Here is a 26,345-nt window from a genome sequence, read left to right on the forward strand (position 1 = left end):
GTTGTTCAGGTCTCCGTTTGGACTCACATTAGTCATGAGCAAGCGTTTGACAGTTTTGACAGCCACCTCAGCTCGACCATTAGATTGAGGGAAGTAAGATGACGATATGCGGTGCTGCACACCCCAATTTTTAAGAAAGGTTTCAGTGACGGCAGCAGTAAATTCGGGACCCCCATCTGTAGATATTTCCTCAGGAACACCAAACGTGGCAAAGTACGAGCGCTAGAGTTGAGTCAAAGCAGCTGCTCCTGCGGCACTCGATCCTGATGGCGTGGCAAATACATCCGACCACCCCGAGAATCTGTCCCCAATGACCAAAAAGTGACGGCCCCCATAGTCAAAATAATCTGCAAAAATTTTCTCAAATGGTGTAGCTGGGGGATCACATGGCGTCGGGGGAGGAGCTGCTTGAGATGGAGCATTACGATTACATGATGTACACGAATCACGAATAGCATGGATATCATTAGTCATACCGGGCCAAAATATTATAGCACGTGCCCGGCGTTCCATGGCAGACACACCTTGATGACCAGCATGCAACGTTGAGAGTACTCTAGGCCTAAGCGATGGTGGTACAACAATACGATCATGATATAGAATAACGTCGTCTTCAACAAAGAACCCGTCACGATAGGGGAGATATGGGCGAATGTCGTCAGTGTTGGGAAAGGTGAATCCCGTTTCAATAGCTACCATTAACTTGCTAAGGTTTGGATCGGCGGCTGTTTCCCGAACGATTTCAGACCATTGCAAGCACAAGGTATGGGCGGCATCTGCCTGTATGGTAGTAACCAGCGCCATTTCTGCTACATTATTTTCTGCACACGACGCTACAGCAATGAGATCGCATGATACTGGATGACGTGAGGCAGCATCGGCTGCGCAGTTGGTTGTGCCGGGTAAGTGTGCGATATCAAATCGCCACATTAGTGTACGCTGTTTTAAACGAAACAGGCGAGTGTTAGTGACTTCGTCCAACGTACGGTCTCCGAATATTTTTACCAATGGCTTATGATCCGCTACAATAACCAAATTATCACAGCCTTGCGTAAAATACTTTGTCTGTTCTAGGCCCCACGCAACTGCTAGGGCTTCGCCTTCTATTGGGGCATAACGTCGTTCGGCCGATGAGAGGAATCGGGATCCTGCAAGAGTCACTTTCCAACCTGATGAGCAGCAGTCCGGTATAGTGGAAGCACATACGCAATGTTTTTGGAGAAGGAAATATCCGATGCCTTTATTAGACCAGTCAGGGCGCAAACATGTTCGACGGCTGGGGTCAAAGATTTCTACCCCATGGCGAATAGCGTCAACAATTGCCGATCAGAAGGACGCAGTGGAACACTGTGATAGCCGTTCCATGCGTCAGTCACCGATTTCCAAGTGTTTCTGGGGACACGACGAGATAGCTGGAATGGAGCTTCAGAGGCGAAGGTTTCTCTCTGGCAGAATTTGTTTAAGGGGGAAAGGTCGACAGTACGGCGTGGTGAGCCATCATTTTTGCGTGTGATAACCATGCGATGACACCATGTGGTGGGTTCGCCGTGGGGGACTTTTTCAAGGATTCCCAGAGCCTCGTCGCGGAGGAGATCAGCGTGTACTTTTTCTTGCCAATGCAAGGGGATAGACGCTGGTGTATGAACGGCCACTGGTTTCGCGTTGGGGTTAACATGTATTTCTATGGGAGGATCAGCCATACAATGTAGCGCGCGGTGCGGGCAAGTGTTGAAAGTGGATGCGGCGTACCTCTGGAGTAGCCAGTTTGCCATCTTGTCATTGTTTTCAGGTGTGCACGGGAACGGAACGTTGCACGGAACGTTTCAAGTGTGCACAGGAATTCTATTCTTTGAAAGAAATTGCGATTCGATCATGAACAAAGACGGTTATTTTTCTTAAATGTAATAACAAAAGAAAAATGATTGAATCGCAATTTCTGCAACAAAATACACAACGTAAGATGTTAAACTCAACACTAGAACTAGAACAAAAGAAGCTGTTGTTCGCTAGCCTGCCAGAATGAAATGATGCGAATAGAACAGAGTACTGCCTCGCGGAGTACACGTGACAAAAGGAGTGCAAAAGTAATCAAGGAAGCATGCTAACTGCAGGCATTTGTGCAAAAAGGATGTTAACTCAATCAATGCAATCATGAACAAATCAAATATTTTACATTCTGATGAAGATATTCCATAGAAAATTTTAATTTACATATTATTGACCCACTTGGGATAATTTCAGCAAAAAACGATCATGGTGTGAACTTATATACTGTAGACCAGTGGTTCCCAACCGGAGATGAATTCCTCCCTGAAAAGTAATTTTATGAGTTCAAACAAAGAATTTCCTCTTTCTGGCTCAATTGTTCGGTTCAAGCATTTTTCCTTAAGCTGATGTTGGCTCTTTCTTTAAATTGTGTTACTTTTTATTTCTGGGGTTAGTAAATGGATTCTTTTATTTATCATCTTGATTTTGTGAATGAAAATTACAAGACAGAGACATGTATGAACTTATTTTTCATATATAGGCTCACGCGTGCTGCTTAAATACATAGTTTGCATAGACGGAAAGACAACCTTCATGTTTCCCTTCAATAAAAATTCAATGCCAACATGCAATTAGACTTGACCGAGTTCACAAGCTTGTGAAATGCTTTGGGCCACGGGTAGGCGTATTTAAAATTTGCGGGTCGCTGCAGCAGATGAGGTGCCTTGACCAATCAGAAGGCAAGGTTTAACGCGGATGAAAGAAATGTCGCGGAAAAAGCTGAGTAATAAATCAGGTTTCTCACAACTCGCAACATTTGCTTACGATGTCAAAATTTCCATAAGCATGCCAGCAGTAGCCTACACTTTGATAAATCTCACAAGTAACATAGCCTTCCTGAAAAGTTAGCATTCCGAAATTTGTACGCAAACCGTATTTGCTTAACTTTTTTATTTTTATTTTTTTAAAACCTGTCTTCTGATTCTTCCAAAGACTTTGGAAGAATCAATAGACTTTGATTGTGACAAAAGATTCGACTTCAACAAATAATGTTGCCAGAAACCTGATCTCTTAAAGTTTTTCCCGCGAAATTGTTCTCTGCTGGGTTAAATCTTGGCTTCTGATTGGTCAGTAAACCTCATGTACCGAAGCGATCTGTAGATTACAAATACGGTGGTGTGGCACACTAAGAAGACGTTCGGTACTGACGCTAAACCGCGCTTTCGAATAACGAGTTGACGCTTTTACCACTCAACCATGCAGCCAATCTGTGAGCTATTAAAACTAATGATCAAGAGATCCAATCAAGTTTTATTTGTTGTATCATCATGGTTTTCATAAGCTTTTTTAAAACCATGAAGTTTTGTGCCACACTTTTGCTTTCTTCGGCATACTATTGTGCAACGGTAGGCTACATACGGAGCTTAAAACCTCCAGTTTAATTGTGGTTCCTTATCTGGTAATGCAACAACGCAATAGCTATAAGAGACGACTGGTGTGGTTGTTCTACTTGCGATATGCAATCTAAAACTTCAGTGTTTCAACCACACTGCTTGTGCCGCAGTAAGGAAATAATGGTGAATTCCAAACCAGCAAAGGGAGATATGTAGCCTATACAAAAAGGTTGGAAGCCACTACTGTAGACATTAGCAGGCGAAACGCCATCTACCTTCTAATGGCAAAAAGACCACGCGCAGGCGATAATCTAATTTTATTTTTGTTTAGGGATCTGTCGGTAGAGGTTTGACCCTCACAGCCTATGTCGTTATTTCATTGCTGGAAACTCAAAGTCAATGTGCCACCGCACTCAATCTTCAAATACAAACGGCAGCGACCAATGCAGTAGAATACTTGACCGTCAATAAGAACGATTTAACTTTTCAAATGAGGCCCTACGGTCTGGCCCTCTTGTCGTACGCATTGGCGTTACATGATCCAACCACATCAGATGCACGAGAGATATTCGAAAGGTGTTGTATCATTCATACTGTGTTTGTCAGTTACGGTTCACCTTATCACATGTTTAGTATATGCTATGAAGCAGTCATAGAGACCTTTATACAGTACAGATCGCTGTAGAATCAGCCTGTTTATTGTTTATTCAGTAGAGTGAAATTTATTCTTCTACTGCAGTACAAGTGAAAGTTCACATGTTAAACTTCAGTGAATGAACTTTACTTGGCTATTCAAAGTTTATGCGAGTTGTGAAAAGTGTGGTGCTATGTTCAAACAAGCCTCTCTCTGTTTGGTAATACTGTAAACCAGTGGTTCTCAAGCTTTTTGTCTTGGCGGACCCTTTTAGGTGCTTTCAAAGCGATCTCGCACCCTCAAAAAATGTTATCTGAAATTTTGATATAAGCCATTGCGTCTCCCAATAGAAACAAATGTTTAATCAGTTTCGAAGCGACACACTAAGAAGAATTTGCTGAAGTCGTGACGCACTTATGACGATTGATGCCATTGATGAAGTTATTGGCACACAGCAAAGTTGGGTCAATTAAAATTGTAATTGAATGTAATTAAAAGCACATTTCCATGTAATCGTAATAGAGACTTTTTGTTGTGGTGTAATTGTAATTACAATTGTAATTTCAAAGGAACTTGGTCCAAATTACAATTACATTTAGTAAGGTGGACACTGTACACATGATATCAGTACTTTCGTTAAGCCGCTATAGTTGGGGTTTAAAGTGGACTTCGACATTGCAAATTAACTTTATCAAATACAATTCTATTTGTCTTTTATAAAATCAAATTCTCATTATCAAAGAACATAATTATTGAAACATCTAACTTTTGTAGTTAAAACGTGTAAATTAATTACATCTGGTATTACAGTATAATTGTAATTTGAAAATTTCAAAACATTGTAATTAAAAGTTTTGATGGTGTAATTGTAATGTGATTAAACTGAAAACTATAAAGTGATCCAAATCTGGTGCACAAAATCAAAAATCAGATCTTTATGCTGATTTATATGGTTTTTATAAATTAATCGAAAATTAATACAGTAGAATTTTTGCGATCTTTACAAAAAATAAAAAATAAAATGCTTCTGGTGTCTCTTCAATCCCGTTTTGGCTTCCCCTTGTTGGGAAAATGTTTATTTTTAAATTTATTTTAAAAATTATAAAATAAAGAAATTTCTATTTGAATAAGAGTACTGATGAAGCCACCTTTACGGTGACGAAAGCTCTACTAATTAACTTTATGTAGTTGCCAAACCTGCTTGTTTTATTTACTGATTTTAGGAAGAATGTTTATTATTTTTTTTATTTGTAATTAATGTTTTGTTGTAATCATATTCATAGACATGGCAGAACTGTAAGTGCCGATAGACTGCAGCTAACGTTTGGATTTCTAAGTTAATAATTGATCATGAATCTGTTGTCTGAAAAGATTTAAGTTGAACCTACATAGCCTTATAAAAAGATTTAAATCTTTCATATGAATTTTTTTAGTTAGGAAACCGAACCTTTGTGCGATGTCCTTTGAAATTTCAGATGACGCACCTGTGCGTCGCGGCCAACAGTTTGATAATCACTGTAATGCATAACATACACACTCAATTTTTGAATGTCGTAATTCATCAATCATGCTGCAAACTTGGAATCTTTCACGGACCCCTTGAAAATCTTGAATCTCCGATCAATAACTGCTGCTGTAAATGTTGCTCAACCAATCAGCTACAGACAAGAGCATCCACGTGTGTGTGTCAGCCTTCAGCAAACAGATGTTTACATTTTCCAGGTTGTTGAATCAAGCGGTTGTTGAAGAGAACAATATACATTGGGTCGCTCGATCGGCAAGCGACATAGAAGGAACTGATCTGCATGCTTACTGGTATTCCCGACGACCTCAAGCTGTTAGCGTTGAAGCAACGGCATACGCATTACTAGCCCAGATAGCTATGACCCGGGTTCAAAATCCAAGTATGTTAACAAAAGATTAGATTATCAATTTTTCTTGTGGCAGTGAAGTTAATTACAAAAAATAGCGGTCGAGTGTTGAGAACATTTATACAACGCTTGAAAGAATGTAGGGTCGACACTCGCCGAAATTGCGCGGTTGCATTTTGGCAACACATTTCATGACATGCTTTAAAGTGGGTGCGTGCAAAATATGGATTGTTTTTGCCTTCAAGTCCACTTGATATATCGCACTGTAAATTATTACAGAACGAGCATAAGTCGATGGATGCGACAAATTGTGCTAAATTGAATATTTAACTTTGAATTGAATTACCTGAGACAGTTCAGTTGACACTGCAGGAGTGCAGGTATTTCGTAAACTATTGTGATAACTTGAATTCAGTTTCTCTTCACACAACTGAAGATAGAGTTTGTTAGAATTTGTTATTTTTACGTTGCTGTCATAAAATTAAATCCAGTTCAATCTATCCTTCATTGCTTACATTACCATGTACTGCATATTTAAAGTCAAGCAAGCAAGTGTAGATCGAGCTCGAAAAACCGCGTTATGGTTGATTGTCCAGAGAAATGAAGGAGGAGCTTTCGTCTCCACGCAAGATACTGTGATTGGTCTTCAAGCACTGACCACTTACGAGATGTGGCTTGCCGAAATTGTAAGTAGAACACTTTTTCTTAAGGGTCTGGATAGATGTTTCCCAAGCTTTTTATAGTCAAAAAATGTACGGTAGCTATAATGTCTGCGAAATTCTAAATTTTAATATTAGGCTTTAAAGAAATTTGGAATTACTCTTAAATACTACAGCACATAAATTTTAAAGCTTTGGTAGAGAGTTTGCTTTGTTGAACCATAGACAAATAAAACAAAGTAACTTCAGCGGGTTTAACATGATGTATTACATACACAAATATAACATAATTAAAAATAAACTCTAACGTTTTCGACACGTACGTGTGTCCTCATCAGGAATTACATATCTGCAATATAAAAACAATAAAAACTATTAATACTACCATGGCCACCTAAAGATACGGCCTGATTTGTCACATTTTGCAGAGATTTCCAGGTTTTTCTAACTTTGGGCGAACGTTTAAATAAATTTTTCTAAAAATTAGATTTTTACGCTTTCTTTATTCTTTTCCCCAGATGACACAATAGGTTTTAACATCCTCACATGTTGAAAAACAAGGAAAATTTGATTTTGTAGATTTTAGTCAGACTGTTAATTTTCAATAACAGTCTGACTTTGCGTTTTTCAACTTACTTTTTCTCATTTGCTACTGCTTCCCCAAGGCAACAAAAAAGTTTTTTGTCATTAGGAAACCGCAAAGAGTAAAAACATCTCAAAAAATGTCAGTTAAGCACTAGCAGTAGCTGTAATCAAAATCTGCAAAATGTGACAAATCAAGCCGCATCTCCAGGTGGCCATGATACTACAAAAAGTGCTCAATGCCAAGCAAAAAGGCAAAGCAGAGCGAATTAAATCAAATATAGTTATTACTATCTGAAGCCTTTACAAATTGTTTCACCTAACGGATCATCAGAAGGTCTTATTCAAATAGAATCTGTTAATTCTATTTGAATAAGACCTTCTGATGATCCGTTAGGTGAAACAATTTGTAAAGGCTTCAGATAGTAATAACTATATTTGATTTATCTGCAATAAACATAAAATGAAAATTGTAAGGTCAAATTTACCTTTTCATAACTGAATTTTCTTTCGTTTTTAGTTGTTTGAAATGTCGAAGCTAGCTGGTTGTTTATTTTCTGTCACTTCGCAGTTCTGATGCTCATCTTTTCTTATTTTCTTTTTCTATTTATAGTTTTTACTATTGTCATACTTTTCTTTCGCCTTAGTCGTTTATTTTCCATCTGCTCCGTTTTTTATCATCCAGACTCACTGTATGCACTCTCATAACAAAAGCTGTTAAAACTTATTTTAAGGACTCTGTCCCTGTTCCAACCGACTTCACTCTGCACTTCACTGCACCAGGCACAGTTTGGTCAAATCCGGGTCATCAAATGGGTTTAAATGATAACAACGTTGGGAACAGGCAAGAATTAAAAATCCCAAACGATGTCGTCAGCAAAACTAGATGGGTATCCGTTACAGCAGCAGGTACGTAGGAGAGGGTATGCTTGTAGGCCTACAAGCTTATATGTGTTGCAGAGATGTGAGGACGTTTCCTTGAATCACATTTCACAAACAGACGTCATTTAGAGCTCTTTTGACCGTTCAACTGCGCGGAATCCCAAAAAACTTTTTCTTGTATTTGATGCCAACCTACTGTATGCAGAGATGGGCAAGATCACCAGTATTGGTGATCTTGAAGATCAAGATCAAGATCACCATGAATAGGTGATCTTGAAGATCAAGATCAAGATCGTGATCTTGAAGATCAAGATCACTTTCAAGATCACTTTTTGTGTACTTGAAAAAAAGATGAAGTTTTTGATCAATGATGTTGCAAAAAATAATTGCTATAAGCAACCTGGGTAGAGGTATATAGTTGGCATTGCTAACATTTACTTTTAACTACGGTACTCGATGGCTGGTTTAAGAATTGTAATAAGTTAGTGACTGTTGCTATTAGGCCTATCAATTGTTGACGTAGTTTGCGTAGAATCGCAACGTCACACTCAAGGCCGAGGTTAATTACAGTAGTTCTAAAAAAGTGGCAAAATTTGCAATTAGTTTTATACTTTTTATTTATAATAAATAAATAAAAATAAACATTGAACTGCATCATTTTTTACCAAATTTTTGTCTGGTTCATGTGGGAGTTTTTATTCGTGTTACTAAGTAGTTTTAACTTTCACTGTATTATGTCTATGTTTATTGCACCATTTACCCATCTGGCAACCTTGATACTGTTGTCTGCTTTCAAAAAAGTTCAGAGGTTTGCGGTCAGACAAACCGCTCCATACTCAGAGCCTAAACAAGTCTTGGTCTGATTGATTTGCTGCAATAAACCACTTTACATGACCAAAGTCGGCTAGAGTCCAGATTTTTTAACACTGCCATTCTATACTTTTGAAACATCTAAAATTGGGTCAAAGAAAGCAAACATTTCTTTAAAATTCACACATGGAAATTGTGAACAGAGTTAAATCATTTTTTATTATACGTCAACATAAAGTGCACGGAAGTTGACTTCTTTATTATGACCAACACAGAAATTTTTTTCAATTTTAAAATGGCAACACTGACCAGATTAGATGGAGACTTTAAATCATATTTTGTTGGACACATATCATATTAACAGTGGCTTAATGTTAGTAGTTGCCACTAACTACTTTGTACAGTACGAGTTCTAAAAAAATGCCTTTATCTAGTAAGTAAAGTTCCATTTTAAAGTGATCTTGATCTTATTGTTTTTCAAGATCAAGATCACACAAAAAAAAGTGATCTTAGATCAAGATCAAGATCACCAAAAAAAAGTGATCTTGAAGATCAAGATCAAGATCACGATCTTGATCTTCAAGATCACTTGTGATCTTCAAGATCAAGATCACGCCCATCTCTGACTGTATGTTTCAATGGAACTGTAGCCTATTTCCAGAGGTATGCCAAAAGCTGTTTTGCCGTAGCAACAATACTAAACTTACTATTACGCTATACTATTTAAAAAAATATACATACAAGCAAATACCCGCATTTCAATTTGCATTATCCGAGGCAGTAAAAACTTAACTGCAGCCAGAATACAGTAGGTTGCAATATAGGCTACAGGGTGGGCCAAAAGTAGGGTTACAGTTATAAAAGTATAGGTTTGGGTTTAAAAGTAAATTTATTGTTTTCATGTGGGTACTTTTAAATTTAACTAGTTAATTTGAAGCAAGCTTCATCTTACCAGATGATTTTGTCCTACATTTCAACTTGTTCTCCAACAAATTGGTCAAAGTTTAATAACTGTAAGCCTATTTTTGGCCCACCTTGTATTAAACTCTCACATAACGAATGATTCTGAAATTCATACCACAAGAAAATTATTTGTAACACCTTAGGCTACTGCTCAACGGAAACTTGCTTGCAAATAGCAACTAGTGAAACAGTCTATTCCTTAATATAAATCTGTTATACTCGTTTTCCACACACAAGGGAGGTGCTTGATAAAATTATGCATATCCTAAAAAAGTCGTTATGAAACGCTACTTGGCAATAAATAAATACCTTCCCGATTCCCAAGATATCATTACTGTAGTTTTATGATAAATTTACTAGTGAACAGTCTCATTTTGTATTTAACACTGCAGCATGTTGTCTTCCACCTCTACTTCATTTCATGCAGGTATTGGAGAAGGTGTATTGTCATACAAATGCACCTATCATATTATGAAAGATGAAGATGCTTGCCAATTCCACATCGCCCACAATGTCACCATTATAAGTAAAAATGAAGCACATCTGGCAAATAAACCATTGGCGATTAAAATCAATGTGAGTAGAGGACTTGAATAAGTTGATGGCTTCTCTCGTTGATTGTTGATAGAAAAGTGATTTTTTGAATCCACAGACAAATAAAATCTAACAACCACACAGCATTTAACATAATAACATAAAAATAAACTAAAAATTACAAACGCTTTAGGCCGCCCATAGTCATATGAAGAACACCAGTCAGTTAGTTACTTAAAAAAGGCTAACACGAGTAAGCCTATGGCCGAAAACGATTGAAATTTTTGGTTTATTTTCATGTTATTATTATGATGCCGTCTGGTTGTTAGGTTTTAATTGTCTACGGTTCACTCGTTGAGTATCTCTAATTTTATTTTACTCTTTTGGTCAGTGTTGCAATATGCGGGTATTTCATCAATCCAAACAGTGCATATCATATGTTGTTTATCCTGCAATAATTAACTTTTGTATTCGTCTGTTTGTTGAAGCTAATCCTTTGCATCCTGTTTTGTCTTTTACAGCTTGAAATCTCCAAACCACGCGGCCTTCCGACAGCCATGACAATTGTGGAAGTAGGTCTTCTCTCCGGATTCCTTCCTGTTCGTAGCAGCATTGCTCGATGGACGATTTCTGAAGCTGTGGATGGCCTTAGTGAGTTGCCATGTTTGAAAATTATGGTAGCCTGCTCAGAAATACTTTAGACATAGCAATATGTAAGTCGTTATGGTTGTTATAATGTCGGCAAGTGGTGAGAGCACCTGAGCAGTGTGAAAATACATCGGTTCGACACTGCTTAGAGTCCGTGGTTTTGTTTTGATACGATACTTAGCACCTAGCCAGAATGGGTGTAGCTGAATCTATGACTGTGTTTCATACGCAACTACATTGTACGTTACTGTTGTCATTATGAAATCACGAAATAATCGTTAGCACATCAAAACAATATCGCAGTAGTTTCAAATAAAGTTGTAAGCTGTGTTAACATCAATTTAAACTCAGGTTTACTTGTTAATCTTGTGAACAACTTTAAAAAAGCACAGATTCTAATGCCAGCTTGCTTACATCGTAAGTTACTTGTTACAACATGTTGCAGTTCATTACGATGATATGCAAAAAATGTAGCCCAATGATCACCTTCAATTGTTGGCTAGATCTAAACCAGTATCCGATATTTTTTTTCCAGTGCAGAAAAATTTGATCACGAAACTGCCGTGTTTCAGTTCCTTGACTCTTTGCAGAAATACTCTACACAAATACAATACAGAAAAATTCTGTAGAGATGAGTGGTTGAAATTAATTTATTAAATGTTTTTATTCCACCTTATAGATAGGCTACCTCATATTCTCTCGGTATCGGGACTAACTTGTATTCTTAACGGCCTCCCCAATTCGACTGATTTGCAATAGAGAATCCAAAGAACTTGGTCACAAACTTCCTAAAAATAAGAAAAAAATAATCAAGAAAACAAGAAAAAAGCAACCTGTGTAATTAGATTAAAAAGTTTAGTCATTGTCTGTATATTTATAGGGACTTTAGAGAAATCAGTTTGGTAACACAATTAAACCTTTCGCAATGAAACGTGGATGAAATGTATCCCTCGAGCTTTGCCGAGTAAAATCGATTTGCAAACAAAGGCTGCATTTCATCTATAACAAAATTATGGTTGGAGCCTAGACCCATCATTCTCATGTTCTTATTTAAAACCATGAGTTTGAATTTTTGACTAAACCAATTCAACTCAAATTTGTTGAAACCAATTCAAATCCTTTGCTGCAGTGTTTCTTTTTATACTTTCTAGTCCATCACTATGACATCACCAATGTAAATATTGTTCTGTATCTGCGCAAAATCGACGCCAATGTCTCCGTTATCAACTTTGAAATGCAACAAGCCATTCACGTCAATCGACCAGAACCAGCCAAAATCAACATTTACGATCCCCACGACCCATCGGCAAGTTCTAGTTTGATATTCTAGCACAGTGGTTCTCAACCTGTTTGTTTTGGCGGGCCCCTTTGGCTACCTTCGAAGCGGTCGCGGACCCTTAAAAAATCTTTATCTGAAATTTTGGTATATCGCTTCTCCTATAATGGAATCAAATGTTTCATAAGTTTCGAAACGACACACTTAGAAGAATTTGCTTAACTCGCGACGCACTTATGCCGATTGATGACATTGACGAAATTATGTTATGAGCGTTATGTTGGCACACAGCATCAAAAATCAGTAATCTAATTGCTGATTTAATGTTCTTCTATAAATTTTATCAAAAATTAATAGAATTTTGCGACCGTTACAAAGAATTTCTCCCTTTTTTCATTTCTAATCAATATTAATTCGTTACAATCTTTGTCATTGCAAAACTGTGAGTGGTAATAGACTGCTGACTAACGTTTGCATTTCTAAGTTAAGCATTGATCAATAGACTGCTGTCTCAAAAGAATTAAGTTGAACATAGCCTTATGAAAAAAATAATTCATTTATATGATAATTTTTTAGTTAAGAAACCAAACTTTTGTGCAATGTCCTTTGAAAGTTCAAAGAACATCGCACCAGTTAGTTGGGAAGTACAGTTTGAAAATCACGATAGGCTAATACACAAATAAAGCACAACCAACCAATTTTTAAATTTCGTAATTTATCAATCATGCTGAAAACTCGGAAACTTTCACGGACCCCCTGAAATCGCTTCGGGGACCCCTTGGTGTCCGCGGACCCCTGGTTGAGAACCACTGTTCTAGCACATACAAACCTTAAATGGTAATAGTCAGACATTCAGGCTAAGTGAACAACCACCTTTGAATTATCTGTCGTTACCTTAGAAAGAAGTGATGCCTGGAACAATTGTACATTGTTGAGCAATAAGTAAAATGTCTGGCTTTACGTGCTAATGTGATCTACGAGTTGATGAATCGTATTTACAGGTTCGTTGTGGGAAGTTTTATGCTCTTCCACAACATAGTCCTGACATTCGCACAACAAACTGTCACAAACGGCAAATTAATAACGAGAAGGAGATTGACTCAGAAGACGAAGAAGATGTTAATCAACAAGAAGCCGCCGTTTGCAAATGCGCAGAAGGTAGCTGCTTGAAGTGCAGGTTTGTTAAAGACACAATTTTAAAGTTTTTTTTTACACTTCCTTTGATTGCACTGCGATATAGAACTGTCAAGTTTCCCAAGCTATGAAGACCCTTCGATTCCTTTCCTAAAAGTTTTCAATTTCGATAACATGCCCCACTGCGACTATTGAAGATGTAATTTTCTATTTTAATTTCAATTGATTACTTGATCAAGGAAGCCTTCAACTGCATTTTGAGCACAATGTTACTATAGAGATGTCTGGAAATGCTTCATTTCAGTAAAAACAATTGCAATCACTTTGCTGGTTGTCTGGAAATTCGATTTTAAACGTTTTCTGGAAATTTTCTTTTTCATGATTGTCATCGTCACTCCATGAACTAATTCACTAATAATTTCAATACAAGTGATTATTACTTCGCTGTTCTGTAAACCCTAACCCTGCAGATTTGTTTTGCATCTGTCAATGAAATTTTTCATAGTTTTCTAAAAACACTAATTTGTGCTCCTGTCTGTTGCAGAACTCGTCGAAACCAGCTTGATCAAACTGCTTGCTTGGAGGAAAGAGGAGGAAGTACATGTGAGATTTGTGATGTCGATAAAGAATGTGACGACATGTTCGAGAAAGCCTGCAATAGGTGCAACTATTATAACAGCGATTATAACAGATAAGTTCGATAAGTGATGTGGTTCAAAGCGGCTGAAGCATTATTACATAAGAATGCTGTCTTCCGCTTAATAAATGAAACGTGACAACGCAATAAATGTAGTTTTCTGTGCGTTTTATTCTCACTCCAATAACCCTTACGAGGTTGGGCTCCCTGGAGTCTTGCTCAGTTTGGGGGGGGGCTGTCGATTCTTCTTATGCTTTAGGAGTGATATCTCTGTTGTTTTTTAAGGTACGGCTTCAAACTTTGGGATTCACTTTGTAAAATTATTCACGCTGAGCATATCCGAAAATTAAACCTATGTGAATTTTAGAACTGCTCATAGACGTTGAAATGTTGAGGTGACTTATGACTTTTGGATTATTTTGCGATTAAAGCAATTGTAGCGTGAGTTTACACATTATTTTTTGGTAGAGTAATGAAGAACATGCATTGCCATGTTGTGATTAAATTTTTTTTACATAATCTCAATTTGAATCTATATTTTTCATGCAAAATAATAACTTTTCCCACGCTCAAAATAAAGCTCGCTTCTTGACTAAAAGAACAATGCTTCATCAATTACATGCAGTAATGAGATTTCTGAACGCGTGTCACACCAATTTGGATTATGATCTTGTGACCTCGGTTCCAAGAACAGCAACTCCTACGCTTTATTAACAAATGTAGACCAGCTGAAGAAGCAGGGTGGCGTTTATCAAATACTATTATGTAATCCACGAAACGAATGGAAGATCATGCAACAAAAAAAGCGGTTTAAATGCAATGTATTGTAGTTGCAACAGCGTCTCTCAATGTAAGTTCAATGTGAACTCGGCTACATACAAGGCTAGTACTAGGAGTAAGATTACCCGATAAAGTCGATGATGCTTTACATAAACAGAAGTCAGAAAGAAATTCAAAATAAAACAGTTACGGTTCATTAATTAACAGAACGTCACAACGCTTTTCATCAAAAGGAAAATCTGTAATGCCTCGGGTCATTTTCTTGTGGATTCAATAAGCTCTCTAAGATTCATATGCCACACACTAAAATCCAAACAATATTTAGATTTATTCAAAGTAGTATTTATTATGCGTCAAATCATTGTGAACCTGGAGAAATACTTTACAAAGAATTAGCTGCCTTTTTTTTTTGCCTAATGGGCGTTTATGCGATAAAAATGTCAGTTTGGCAGCAAAATATTGATAAGTATTTTGATTTGGTTACAGCAATACCGGACTGCAGCAATTGGCACAAGGCTCTTGCAGCAACGTTTTTCAACTTGATTCAATGGTAAAGCAACCTGTGTTCTGTCAGGTTATGTACACACAAATTCAGAAATATTTAAGAATATGCAATGAGGCACATTGAAATTACAAGTGGCTGCACATTTACAGTTCGATAATACGAGAAATTGAATACAACGCTAATACAATCATTTCGACGTGGATTCAACATTGCAAGACGATGTAAACATGCGCGGGTTTGCAATTAGATTACTTCTCTTCTGTCCTTGTTTGTATAAAAGTCATAAAATCAGTCGTTGTATCCGTGCTAAAATTCAGCTATGCTCAAACCGCATTATATTGATATTTTCTAAATAGAAAATGGATTTATAAAATATGAATACAATACTGTTTCAGCATATAAAAATGCTGAATTTTACATCGAGTATTACGATTAGTTTTATGACCCACTTTTTATACAAAAAAGGATAGATGATTTTGATAAGCAATCTAATTGCAAAACCGCGCATGTTTACAAGTATTCAACGTCTTGATATGTTGAATCAACGTAAAAATAGCTATCTGTCTAATAAAAGGAAAAAAGGAAAATCTCTCATTGAGCTCCGCGTTTTATTTAGGCTGTGGTTGAAGCCAAAGTTTATAAAACCGCAATCATTCAAATAGTTTATTCTGCGCAAAAGCAAACTTGACATACTCGTATGGAATGTGCAGGGCATAAAGGCTTTTCACAGCATTGACATTGGCCACGGTTTTTTGGTAGTTTATTTTTTGTGGCTTTGGCACCTTCTCAATAAGCAAACGCAGTAGTTGTCCACCGTGGGGACTTCGCTTTGCACGTGAATGAACCAACCCATCCTTTGGTCGATGATATCGGTGCCACCCTTTGTGAAGTCGTAAAGCTTATACAAGCCTGGCTTCTTTTTGCCGTCATCCTTGGTAATCCCCAATAGAGGTTGCATGGTCGTCAACATCAACACATTCCGCATGCCAGAATTCTTCGTTTTTACTACATAAGAATGTAGGCTGAGATCAGCCTCACTCGTCTGCCAATAAATTTCGTACGAAGATTTCTCCCTACCACTCACTTGCTTCACTTCCAGGGGTATTCCTCTACGTATAGCGTTGAGGGTTCCAGCTGACGTTATACCCCTGTCAAGCAACCACTGCGCGAGTGGTATGGAGGTGTAAAAGCGGTCATACAAAATATTCCGACCTTGAAGGTCACCGTGTTGTTCCAGGCTCATCACCATTCCTTTTACCAGTTCTTCTGTTCCACGAACGTAAAAATTAAATGGCTCTTCCTTCGGTTTACCTGAATAGACCGATGCCGCAAATGTGTATGGGAATCTGCTGGCGTTTACCGACTTGAACAGAAGGCCATATTTCGCAGGCTTGTTTGGATTATATTGCTTGAAGGCAATTTGTGTCCTCATGGGGTATAGCGTTTTGTCCAACGACAAGTAGTCACCTGGAATGACATGTTTGCCGCAGTTTTCGTTAAACATTTCGAAAACGACTCGAAATGCGGCCAACCGGTCATTCTTCCAACGTTGCGGCCTAGTATTTTGGTCGTCGAACGAAATGTTCGAAAATAAAAATTTAAAGCGGTTCTTGCTCATTGTTGCACTAAACACGGGATGTCCTTGCAGTTGATTGAACAATACATCCGTGGAATGACCAGCCTGTCCTAAAAGTCCCCGAAAATACTCCAATTCAACAAAGGCCAGCATCTCCTCGTTGTTGGTTGGGCCAAAATAGCAGTACCTGCTGTCATCTAAAATTCTCTCTGGCAATTGAGAAATGAGTGTGGCAATTTTTCTATTTGTTTCTTGAACAATAATGTTCAAAATGTTTAAAGAAAAAAATAGTTCCCATGCTTGCCGAGGGGTCTTGGCTTCTTTGGCTTCTCCTCTAACACCAATCGGGCCAGATATAATGTTAGCCCGGCCCCTTCTCCCATTGTGCACCGGTCTCGCATTAGACCAAGTAATGCTGACGCCGCCCTCTTGTCTGTTCTTTGGCTTTTCTACAAAAGTTGTATAAGACTTCAGTGTGTCAGGAAAACTCAACAGCATCGTAGTTGTTCATGTCGAGATAGGAATCTATGCTGTTCACCAGTCTTTTCGATGTTATAATCCGTCCTGATGGCGCAAACTCCGGTTGAACATCGCCCATGGAAGGTAACTGGTCGTCAATCTCGATCGGAATCGCTGTTGCGGAAGTTGACGGAGAAGAATCCGCTTCTTCATCTGAATCGGAGTGCCATAAATCCTCCAAATCATCCGCCTGGCTTTCGTCGTCAGAATCCAGTAAAACATGTTGCAATATTTCTTCAGCACTGAATCCTTGCCTTGCCCTGTTTTATTTAAAAGTGAAAAGGACGTAATTTTTTTAATAATGGCGTTGAAATACTAAAGAAAATGTATAATGAAACAAATTGTTAGACCCATAGAAACTAGTTAGAAAAAAACTGTTACACAGAATTATAAAAATCGAGAATAAATCAAAACTTTGCAATATAATAAATTGTCAGACCGTTGTTAAAAATTGTGAAGTGCACTTTACATATTTACTGATGATGAAACTATATGAATGCTATGGTTATCTATGGTGATTCAGATTAGCTTTTTGAGCAATGCTTCACGTTTATGATAAACTACACGTAGAAGGGAAATCCAACAGGCGTTTGCACAATATCGTCGTTTAGCGACGTAGATTCGACGAAAGCGGCGTAATAATTAGTAGGCCTACCTGGTATCAATATTGGCTGTTTCTGCAATGTTGCGTTATGACCATGAACGCCACGTGGCTTGAAAAACAACATTATAACGCTGAATGAAACCATGTGCATGAAACTGATAATCTATCTAATAAAATTATCTCTGATGTAAATTCAACGATTGGGCAATGGTATGTCTCAACAAAATTACCAAATATTCCATCATTTTGACGGCTAGAATGCATTGTTGAACCTAAACCGAAAAATATAGATGCGCTGTTCATTCATAATTTTTGATATTTGTTTATATGTTTAGTGAAAATAAGCTGTCATTCTTGTTATTATATTGAAAACGAAAAGAGCAGTTTGCAAAACGTCTATATTACCATGAATGCGGTTTCATCTATTTTGATTGTCCCTTGCTGTAGGCCTACTCAGGCAAGTTGTAATTATCACAATCTAACTTTTCCAAACTGTGAGCACTATATCTCGATGCGCATTTGTGTATTGTGAGAAAATTTTGATGGTGTCCAAAAATCAAATACTATTTACAAAATAACTCGGTCTCTTACAATATCCTCATATGTCACATCAACAAATACTTTCCTGACTTACCAATAGGCCTAACTAAGGTAATCAAGAAACATTCTACTAACGGACAGTTCAGTGATAAAAAAATCCAAAAGTTTGATATTTCTTGCAAATGCAAACAATATAAGTTTTTCATAAAAAGATGAAGTTCAATAGCATTACAAGAATTCCATCACCATAATTCAAAAAGAACCTTTCCATTACTTGGGTTGACCCTTGCGATTACCCCGCATTTGGGTTATGTTATGTACCACTATAGTTCACCGTACTGCCGATTGCCTAAAGCATGAAAAAAGTTGCATCTGTCTGCGGTTATAAGTTATATTTTTTTCTAAATTCAACTAAAACAGCTATTCGCATTATGAAACAGTTGGATAAGTGCCATAAATCAAACTATGGAATAAGTTTGTATCTCTATAAAAACGCCTGCCTGCAAAATGATACCATGTTCATAAAAATTACTAGATGTACATAACGCAATATACTTTATGATATTATATTTTCTGATTATACATTTCCAGTCCTTGTCACAGACTGCATAATGCTTACTCATTCACTTTCAATGTAACTGAAAGTAGTTGTTAGATAAAACCTATATATCACACGCGCTATCAAGTAAAAGCGTTCTATTTTACATTGATTGGATTGGCTCAATATGAGATGGCTACTTCTAAACTACACTTATGAAGGCAGAGTCTGCAGCTACTTGAATTTTTGCAGGTGTTACCTACAATAAATAATGCGATTAATCGAATACAATTCTCACACAACTCGTGAATATGTCTAGTCAATCAGCGCTGACATAATGCTGGATGATGCATTATTGTTTATTGAATAATTTAGTAAATATGCGTAACTTCATTTGTTTGTTATTGTGAGACGAAACTAGGAAGAATGGAAATAGAAATGGATAAAATAAAGGTATTTTTATTCAATGTAAACGCGCTGCCGCGTGTCATTATCTAACTAAAATATCTCTCGCCGCTAGCCTATGTCGATTCATCGTTTTCTGACGTCACGTCCATTCGATAATAAACGATTTCTTTCATGCATTCTCAGTTCAGTTTGGCAGTTACCCGCCTTTCCGTCGATTCAACGTTGCAAGACGTCGCATAAGTTCATATCTTTAGTTTGGTAAACGGAGATAAGATTTCATTGTGACATTGCTATGCAAACTTATATTTCACATGAGACAACTTGACAAGTAAATACACAAGTTTTCACAATTTATGACGAGTTATAGCACATGGAAATGTTACGCTACAATTGCTTTGCGAGGTACTGCATCGCGGTTTAGTTTATCAGTGACAGTGAACCTGGTACAAGAAGCCTCGAATATATTGATTCAACTAAGCTGCATCACGTATAAACGTGGTGGAACGATCGTCCTTTTCACAAAAGCGTGATGTTCTGGTTTATCCTACACAAATGAGAAGCGTATTGCATTTCAAATCTTTACATGTCGACTTGGAAATAAATGTTTACAAGTATATTAGAGAAGCTTTGGGAACATCGACGCCTTTTCTGCTTTTGATAGTGTGTCGGACAAAAGGAAAGATTTGAAACCAAAATCATAATATGTTACAAAGCAGCTTCTATAGTAGGCAATAACGTTGTAGCCTATGCTTTGTTTGATTGAAAGGACATAATTGTCTGCGAAAAACTATTCTCGCTCTAGATGCATTGGCACCAAGTCTTATGTTTAATTTTACGCAATTTCAACCGCAAGCGACGGTAACTCATCGTATCAAAGTTGAAGCTTTTCTTGTATCGACGTCGCTTATAAGCCGTGGTGAGAACAAAAGGTCCACGCATACTGTCAATTTCCTTCACGCTGTGAAGCAGTTAGGATTAACGAGACATGGGCCAAATTAATTACTTTCATCCAGCTGGTGGGAAAATTTTGAACAATAGAATATGAAATATTTCAGAGGATGTGCTGAGAAATGCCTTATATCTCTCAATTTATAACCTTTATTCGCTCAAAATTTCGGCTCAATAGAGGTGAATGAAAGTTAGGAAAAGTCAAGAAATCTCATAGTCGCAGCCTCAGTGGTTTTAGAGATACAACTGTTGATGCAAAAAAGTTGAATTGACAGCCCCCCCCCCAACCTTCAAACAGATAAGGGTCTCCGGTGCCTATAGGCACACGACAATTATTAATGAAGTTTTATAATTCCTTTTTTAGCTGTAGGACATATTTGGGCTATAGTTGATAAACAATAGAGAGCTAAAACACTGAATCAGGAAATAATCCTCTTGGAGCAACCAGCCTAAAATTTCTTCCTTTTCACTTGCTATAAGCCTTCGTATACACGTTAAATTTATTTGCCGATCTTCTATTGAAGTGAGCAGATTAACAATTTTAATTTTAAATAAATTTTAACAACTGAAAGTTGATGAAATTGTGATAATTGTCAAAACTCAATTTTGTTTAACATCTTTGGTATCGCAAAAGTTAATTTCTTTGTGATATTTTGGGTTGAATTGGTAGTTACTAAAATCAAGCAGGCCAAGCTTAAATGTTTGATGTTTTTCAGTTTAAATTATTCAAACACCTCATAATGTCTCATGTTGGATGCTTATTGTAAACAACGACAGTTCAAAAAAGCATAAACATTCTTCTTCTTCGTTTGAACCTTTTTCCCCACTCCAAGGGTCGAAGGGCTTTGCTTTTAACCACCCTTGGGTAGTGGCGGTCTAGATGTGTGGGCAGGTGTCGAGCAGCCAATTCACGCAAACCACGCACACCATTTGGCGCATGGTAAATTGCGCAGTTGCAGATGGTGTGGTCTGCGGTTTGTTCCTCCTTGTCGCACTCACAGATCGCGGATGAAGCCATATCCCATTTGTGCATGTTGGAGCGGAATAGTCCGACTCCAGTACGCAGGCGGTAGAGCCGCACCTTGGCCTTCGTTGGCAAATGCATTCCGGTTGGTTGGGGCCCGTTGTCGGCAATGAAACTTTGGAGTCTTGAGGAGTTCTTCTTCCACTCCGAGTCCGCCCAGGTAGCCGCACTGATACATTGGTCTTCAGCGGTTTTCCTCAAGAGTTGTGCGGCACGTACAAATGGGTGTCTCGATTTCAGTCGATGGTCAAATCATCGGCATAGGCGTACTTTGCAGATACCGTGTTTGGCAGATCATGGGTGTAGGACTGTAGGTGTTAAACAGAAGGGGAGTCAGGACAGATCCATTCCTGAGGGACGCCATCTTATGGCGTCGTAACCTGCTTTGTTTACCACTTCCGGTGGTGAGGGTAAAGCTTCTGTTGTAAACGAGCTCCATGATCATGCGGACCATGTGCCTGTCCGTGCCATACGCTGTCGTATGCGGCTGTGAGGTCAAGAAACACAGCACCAGCCTTCTTCTTTGCCTCAAAGCAGTCTTCAATGTCTTAAGTCATGAAAGTGACTTGGTCTACAGTAGATCTTCCACGGCGAAAACCAGCTTGCTCCTGGGGCAAGAGTGGGTCTATAATTGGTTTGACTCGAGTGTAAATAAGACGTTCGAAGATTTTAAAAGGGATGCAGAGAAGAGATATAGGGTTAGATATAGCTCTTCGGGTCCTCTTGTGGCTTATGAAGCTTAAGGATCGCGACTTCTTTGGCTCCTCTCCAGATTTTTGGGGATTATGAGTTGGCATAAGCAGGAAGACAGGAATAGCCAAGACTGCATGGTGATGTCAGTATGGAGTACAAGTTCGGGGCAGATGTTGTCGATAATAATAAGTGTTGAGTATAACAAGCAAGGTAAATATACTCAACAAGCTGTAAGGTGTAATTAAACAAGGTATAAAATACTCAATCATAAGTATTGAGTATAAGAAACAAGGTACCCACAGCAGGGTGGGCATATTGCTTCTAAGCAACAGCAAGTAGTAGCTGAAGCGAAGATATGAAGTATTTCAAAAACTAGAGTACATGGGATGAAACTGATTTCATTTGTGAAATCTGTTTTGAACTAAAATACTTAAACAGAAGTGAAACATTTTATACACCAAACCCTTTTTTTCTTGACCAGTGTTCTCAATAAATGTTACAAGAAATCCTTATTTAGTAATATAATGTATGGACTGCACAATGCGAGTGCAACAAACTACACGGCGGAAAAAGCATCAGACAACTTCTCTGTATTTCAGCAATTACGTTTACCTCGTCAACATCACACGTGTTTCCACATTACTCGATGAAGATATGTTTTATAAGTTTGTTGGAGATGTGTTTCAAATAATAAAATTGGGTAAGTTGAAAAAAGCTTTACCTCACTTTGTAAGATAATGAAGTCAAACAAAAATTAGCTTTGTAACTTTGAAGACCAAGGTTTTAAACATTTTTTCTCTCCTAACGAGAGTATTTCCTTTGCTCTTCTAGCCTACTCCACTGTTCAGAGGGGAGAAGTGTTTCTGACTCAATTTCAGTCAGTTGTTGTGTTCATTCCTATGGTAATTTTTTAACAAATCTCGAAGCCTACTAATGTGTAAAAAAAAATTGTCTGCACATTTAAAAATACAATATTTTTTATCTTTATCTTGGTAGGCCTATAGCAATTTTGCTAAAGTATTTCTTATTTAAAATTGTTGTCCTTAGATAAAAATGTTGTCCTCTCTTGCTCTAACCGACGACTCGAAGAAAATTAAGGGCAAACCAGATGAAAAACTCGATGATACTTTTCTTGCCCAATGTTTTATTACGCCCAAATTACAACAAGTACAAAATGCAAAACAAATGTTTTCACAAATTTCCAAATATATGAAGTGCCTTGACTTTTAATGAAGACTTTTTGTTTTGTAAAACTTTACAACATTTCTGTTGCATTAACAGGAGATAAAGATGGGGTGGTGAACAGCTCTAGTGTGGAGTTCATGGTGAAAAGAGATTGCTATGAGGCTTGTGAGGATGAATCCTTGGATGTTGATAGACCTGCTGGTTCTGTTGCTCCAGTTTACGTAAGTTGGTTTTATTCAATTCCTGATTGGGTTGTAAACTGGGATATCTCTATGACACCGACAATGGCGGGCAGGTTGTATCCTTTTCGACTCTTCTCTTTGGTCTTGTTTCAATTCCCAGTCGAGTTAAAAAAGCCACATTTAAGCGTGATCTAAATAGTAGGCTAATGAATACCAAGTCTGTGTTTCTTCATACCTAAAGTCTTCAGTTACAAAAAGTGGAAGTAATAGCAGGCTATATAGTAACGGTGCCTGTGTGTATCACTAACATCAACTGCTACTATATCGTTGTTGCTGTTAGTTGGTATGAAAGTAATTGACTGGAGATGTGTATGTTTTGTGGTTTAGTGGCCAGGCTAAATTTACATGTCGTTTGCTGATTTTGGCCTATACATTGCACAATGCACTTTTGAAATTAAACCATTGTAGCTTTGCCACGTTTTTCCTTTTGTTGGTTTTGTCTCTGCATGGTTATTATTAAATACCATGCAGTGCAGTAGTTTTTTTATGCCTTTCGGAATTAAAAGATCGATCGATTTGAATTTTTACTGTTTCAGACTTTAATTCCCAACAGATTGATCGTTGTTATGGGAAATCAACCTGAATCTTTCTTTGATAGAAGCGGCAATATCAAGTAAGTCGTGAAGTAAGGTTGTTTTGAAAGGTTTTATTTTGTATGTTTAAAACTTGCACTTCCAACCCAGACAGCCACTTTATCTGGTCCAGATCTGGTAGAAATGTGATCAGATCCGTACCCGATCCGGTAAAGATCTGGAACAGATAAAGTGGCTGTCTGTGAAACTTGTTCAAATATTGTAGCACAACAGAAAAAAGCATTACAACACTAATAGGTGAATTAAAAATGTTTTAGTCATTGGTCTAGGCATAACATTTTTAACGAACTGAAATTCTGCCAGTCAAGTCATGCATCTATCACTTGCCTGGTCTAAGGTGTTCTTATTTTATGCATCCCCATTCTTATTTTAAGCAAATTTACGTAGATTTGTTTTCTTAGATATCAATATTGGCTGGATCATGATTCCATGGTTGAACCACTCATTCCTCAGCACGAATGCAATGTAGCGAAAAGTAACTACTTCAATCAAACACTCGGATGCGCGCATGAACCAGCACGAAGAAGCGGATCACAAAATGAAGAGCAGCAAGTTGACTGCTTCGCGTTGAAGAAATTGATGGTAGCCTGTGACAACTTCGAAGCGATGATGCAGCAAATTAGAAAAGATTGTGTTTAAAATTCCACTACATCTTCTGTATGGGCTATACTGTATTATAAGACACCGATGCAAGCTTTTGAAGTCATTCAAACATGGTAGACATTTAGCAACAACGACACTATGTATTTCTTGCAACAATCTGCGAAGTAGTTCTTTCATCAAGCTGAGTGTAGTATTCTTACCTTTTCTTCTGTTAAGTAACGTAGAAACTTCATGTTTTCTAAAACTGCATTCATTTGATTATAGCTGCATGAAACTTGAACTTTGAAATAAAAAAAAAAACTTTTTTTGGGAAAACCTTTTGATTTTCAAACACTTTCCTTCATTAATAGGTATAATACTATTCATGCCATTCACTCCCCATTTTCCTATTACACGAGTCCTATCAAAGGTGTGAATTGCGTCAGAGACAGATAGATAGATAGATGTTTATTGGTTGCTGCGAAAAAGATGTAGGCTACGGTACAATAAATCAAAACACAATGTACAGTAAAACTGTTGAAACGATTACAATAAATAAACGAGTAAAAAATGATGGTAGCATCACAGCAGCGGGAGGCTGCGAAGTGACCGTTCAAGGTATTCAAGTCAAGCAGCCACCCTTAACTCATCAATGACAATTATAACTGGCTAATTGAGAAAAAGAAATAATAATAAATAAATAACAGTAAAGCTGTCCAAGATGATAAGAAATTAAAAAAATTCAGGTGGGCCAACGTAGCCTGTGTTTGCAAGTCTGATTAGTAATTTAGCATTTGCCTAATATGTGTCAATAATTTTCTTTTTGTACATTCTTTTAAAAGCTGTGTAGGAGGATTTGCGAATTTCAACTGGTATATTATTCCAAATTTTTGCGCCAGAGTATTTTATTGAGCGTTGTAGTTTAGTGGTTGTGCATCGATAATAATAGTAATCTAGGTTGGTCGAGTTTCGAGTAGTAAAGTTGTGACTTTCGTTGCATTTTTTAAAGTAGTTTTGAAAAGTGCCGGGTAATGAGTTAAAACTAAATTGGTACATAAATTTAGCAATATCAAAGTTGTACAGATCTTTTAACTTTAGGATATTGAGTTGCTTATAAAAGGGTGTGACATGGTCAGCCCATTTGCCTTTCGCAACAGCATTGACTGCCTTATTTTGCAAAACACCAAGCTTTCCAATATGTGTTTTGTATGACGACCCCCAAATTGTCAGTCCGTATATTAGGTATGGATGCACGAGAGAATAGTAAAGCTGAAGCATAGCTTTGGTTGATAAACAATGTTTCAATTTAGAGAGTAGGCTATGCCAACAGATTTGGAGAGTTTGAAAGATAGAGGTTCAATATGAGGAAGAAAAGAGAGGTTCTTGTTAATTAAGAGACAGCATGGAATCTGAAAAAGCAATCAACCTCACTCGAGAAATGTAGAAAATCGGACATATGATTTTAGTGATATGATTTGTTGACTCTCCAAAATCCATCACTATGCACACCGGTTAAGTTTCTTCAGCAGTTCAACACATTGGGTAGACTGAACACAATGTTAGAGAATTAGAACGAATACATCAACAACTTACGAAAT

The 26,345-nt window shown here is 37.5% G+C and overlaps 1 protein-coding gene across 1 annotated transcript; it reads left to right on the forward strand.

Moving 5' to 3' along the window:
• The first annotated feature begins 851 nt into the window (after nucleotides 1-851).
• On the forward strand, nucleotides 852-25,137 carry LOC145786866 (complement C3-like). Its single transcript, XM_082598606.1, has 15 exons — nucleotides 852-957; nucleotides 1,075-1,187; nucleotides 3,712-3,956; nucleotides 5,737-5,918; nucleotides 6,426-6,571; nucleotides 7,861-8,035; nucleotides 10,209-10,357; nucleotides 10,837-10,966; nucleotides 12,115-12,269; nucleotides 13,241-13,416; nucleotides 13,918-14,034; nucleotides 22,745-22,845; nucleotides 23,427-23,551; nucleotides 24,109-24,185; nucleotides 24,567-25,137. The coding sequence occupies exons 1-15, from the start codon at nucleotides 852-854 to the stop codon at nucleotides 24,802-24,804; spliced, it is 2,235 nt and encodes a 744-aa protein (XP_082454732.1). The 3' UTR covers nucleotides 24,805-25,137.
• Nucleotides 25,138-26,345: the final 1,208 nt, after the last annotated feature.

The sequence above is a fragment of the Aplidium turbinatum genome, chromosome 17 (assembly GCF_918807975.1).
Source record: "Aplidium turbinatum chromosome 17, kaAplTurb1.1, whole genome shotgun sequence".
Classification (NCBI taxonomy): domain Eukaryota; kingdom Metazoa; phylum Chordata; class Ascidiacea; order Aplousobranchia; family Polyclinidae; genus Aplidium; species Aplidium turbinatum.

Excerpts from the sequence above, each read along its gene's own strand:
- LOC145786866 (XM_082598606.1), top strand. The coding sequence starts at position 852 with ATGATACTGGATGACGTGAGGCAGCATCGGCTGCGCAGTTGGTTGTGC. Across the intron at positions 6,572-7,860 it reads AGATGTGGCTTGCCGAAATT|GACTCTGTCCCTGTTCCAAC; the intron begins GTAAGTAGAACA and ends ACTTATTTTAAG. Across the intron at positions 24,186-24,566 it reads GATAGAAGCGGCAATATCAA|ATATCAATATTGGCTGGATC; the intron begins GTAAGTCGTGAA and ends TTGTTTTCTTAG.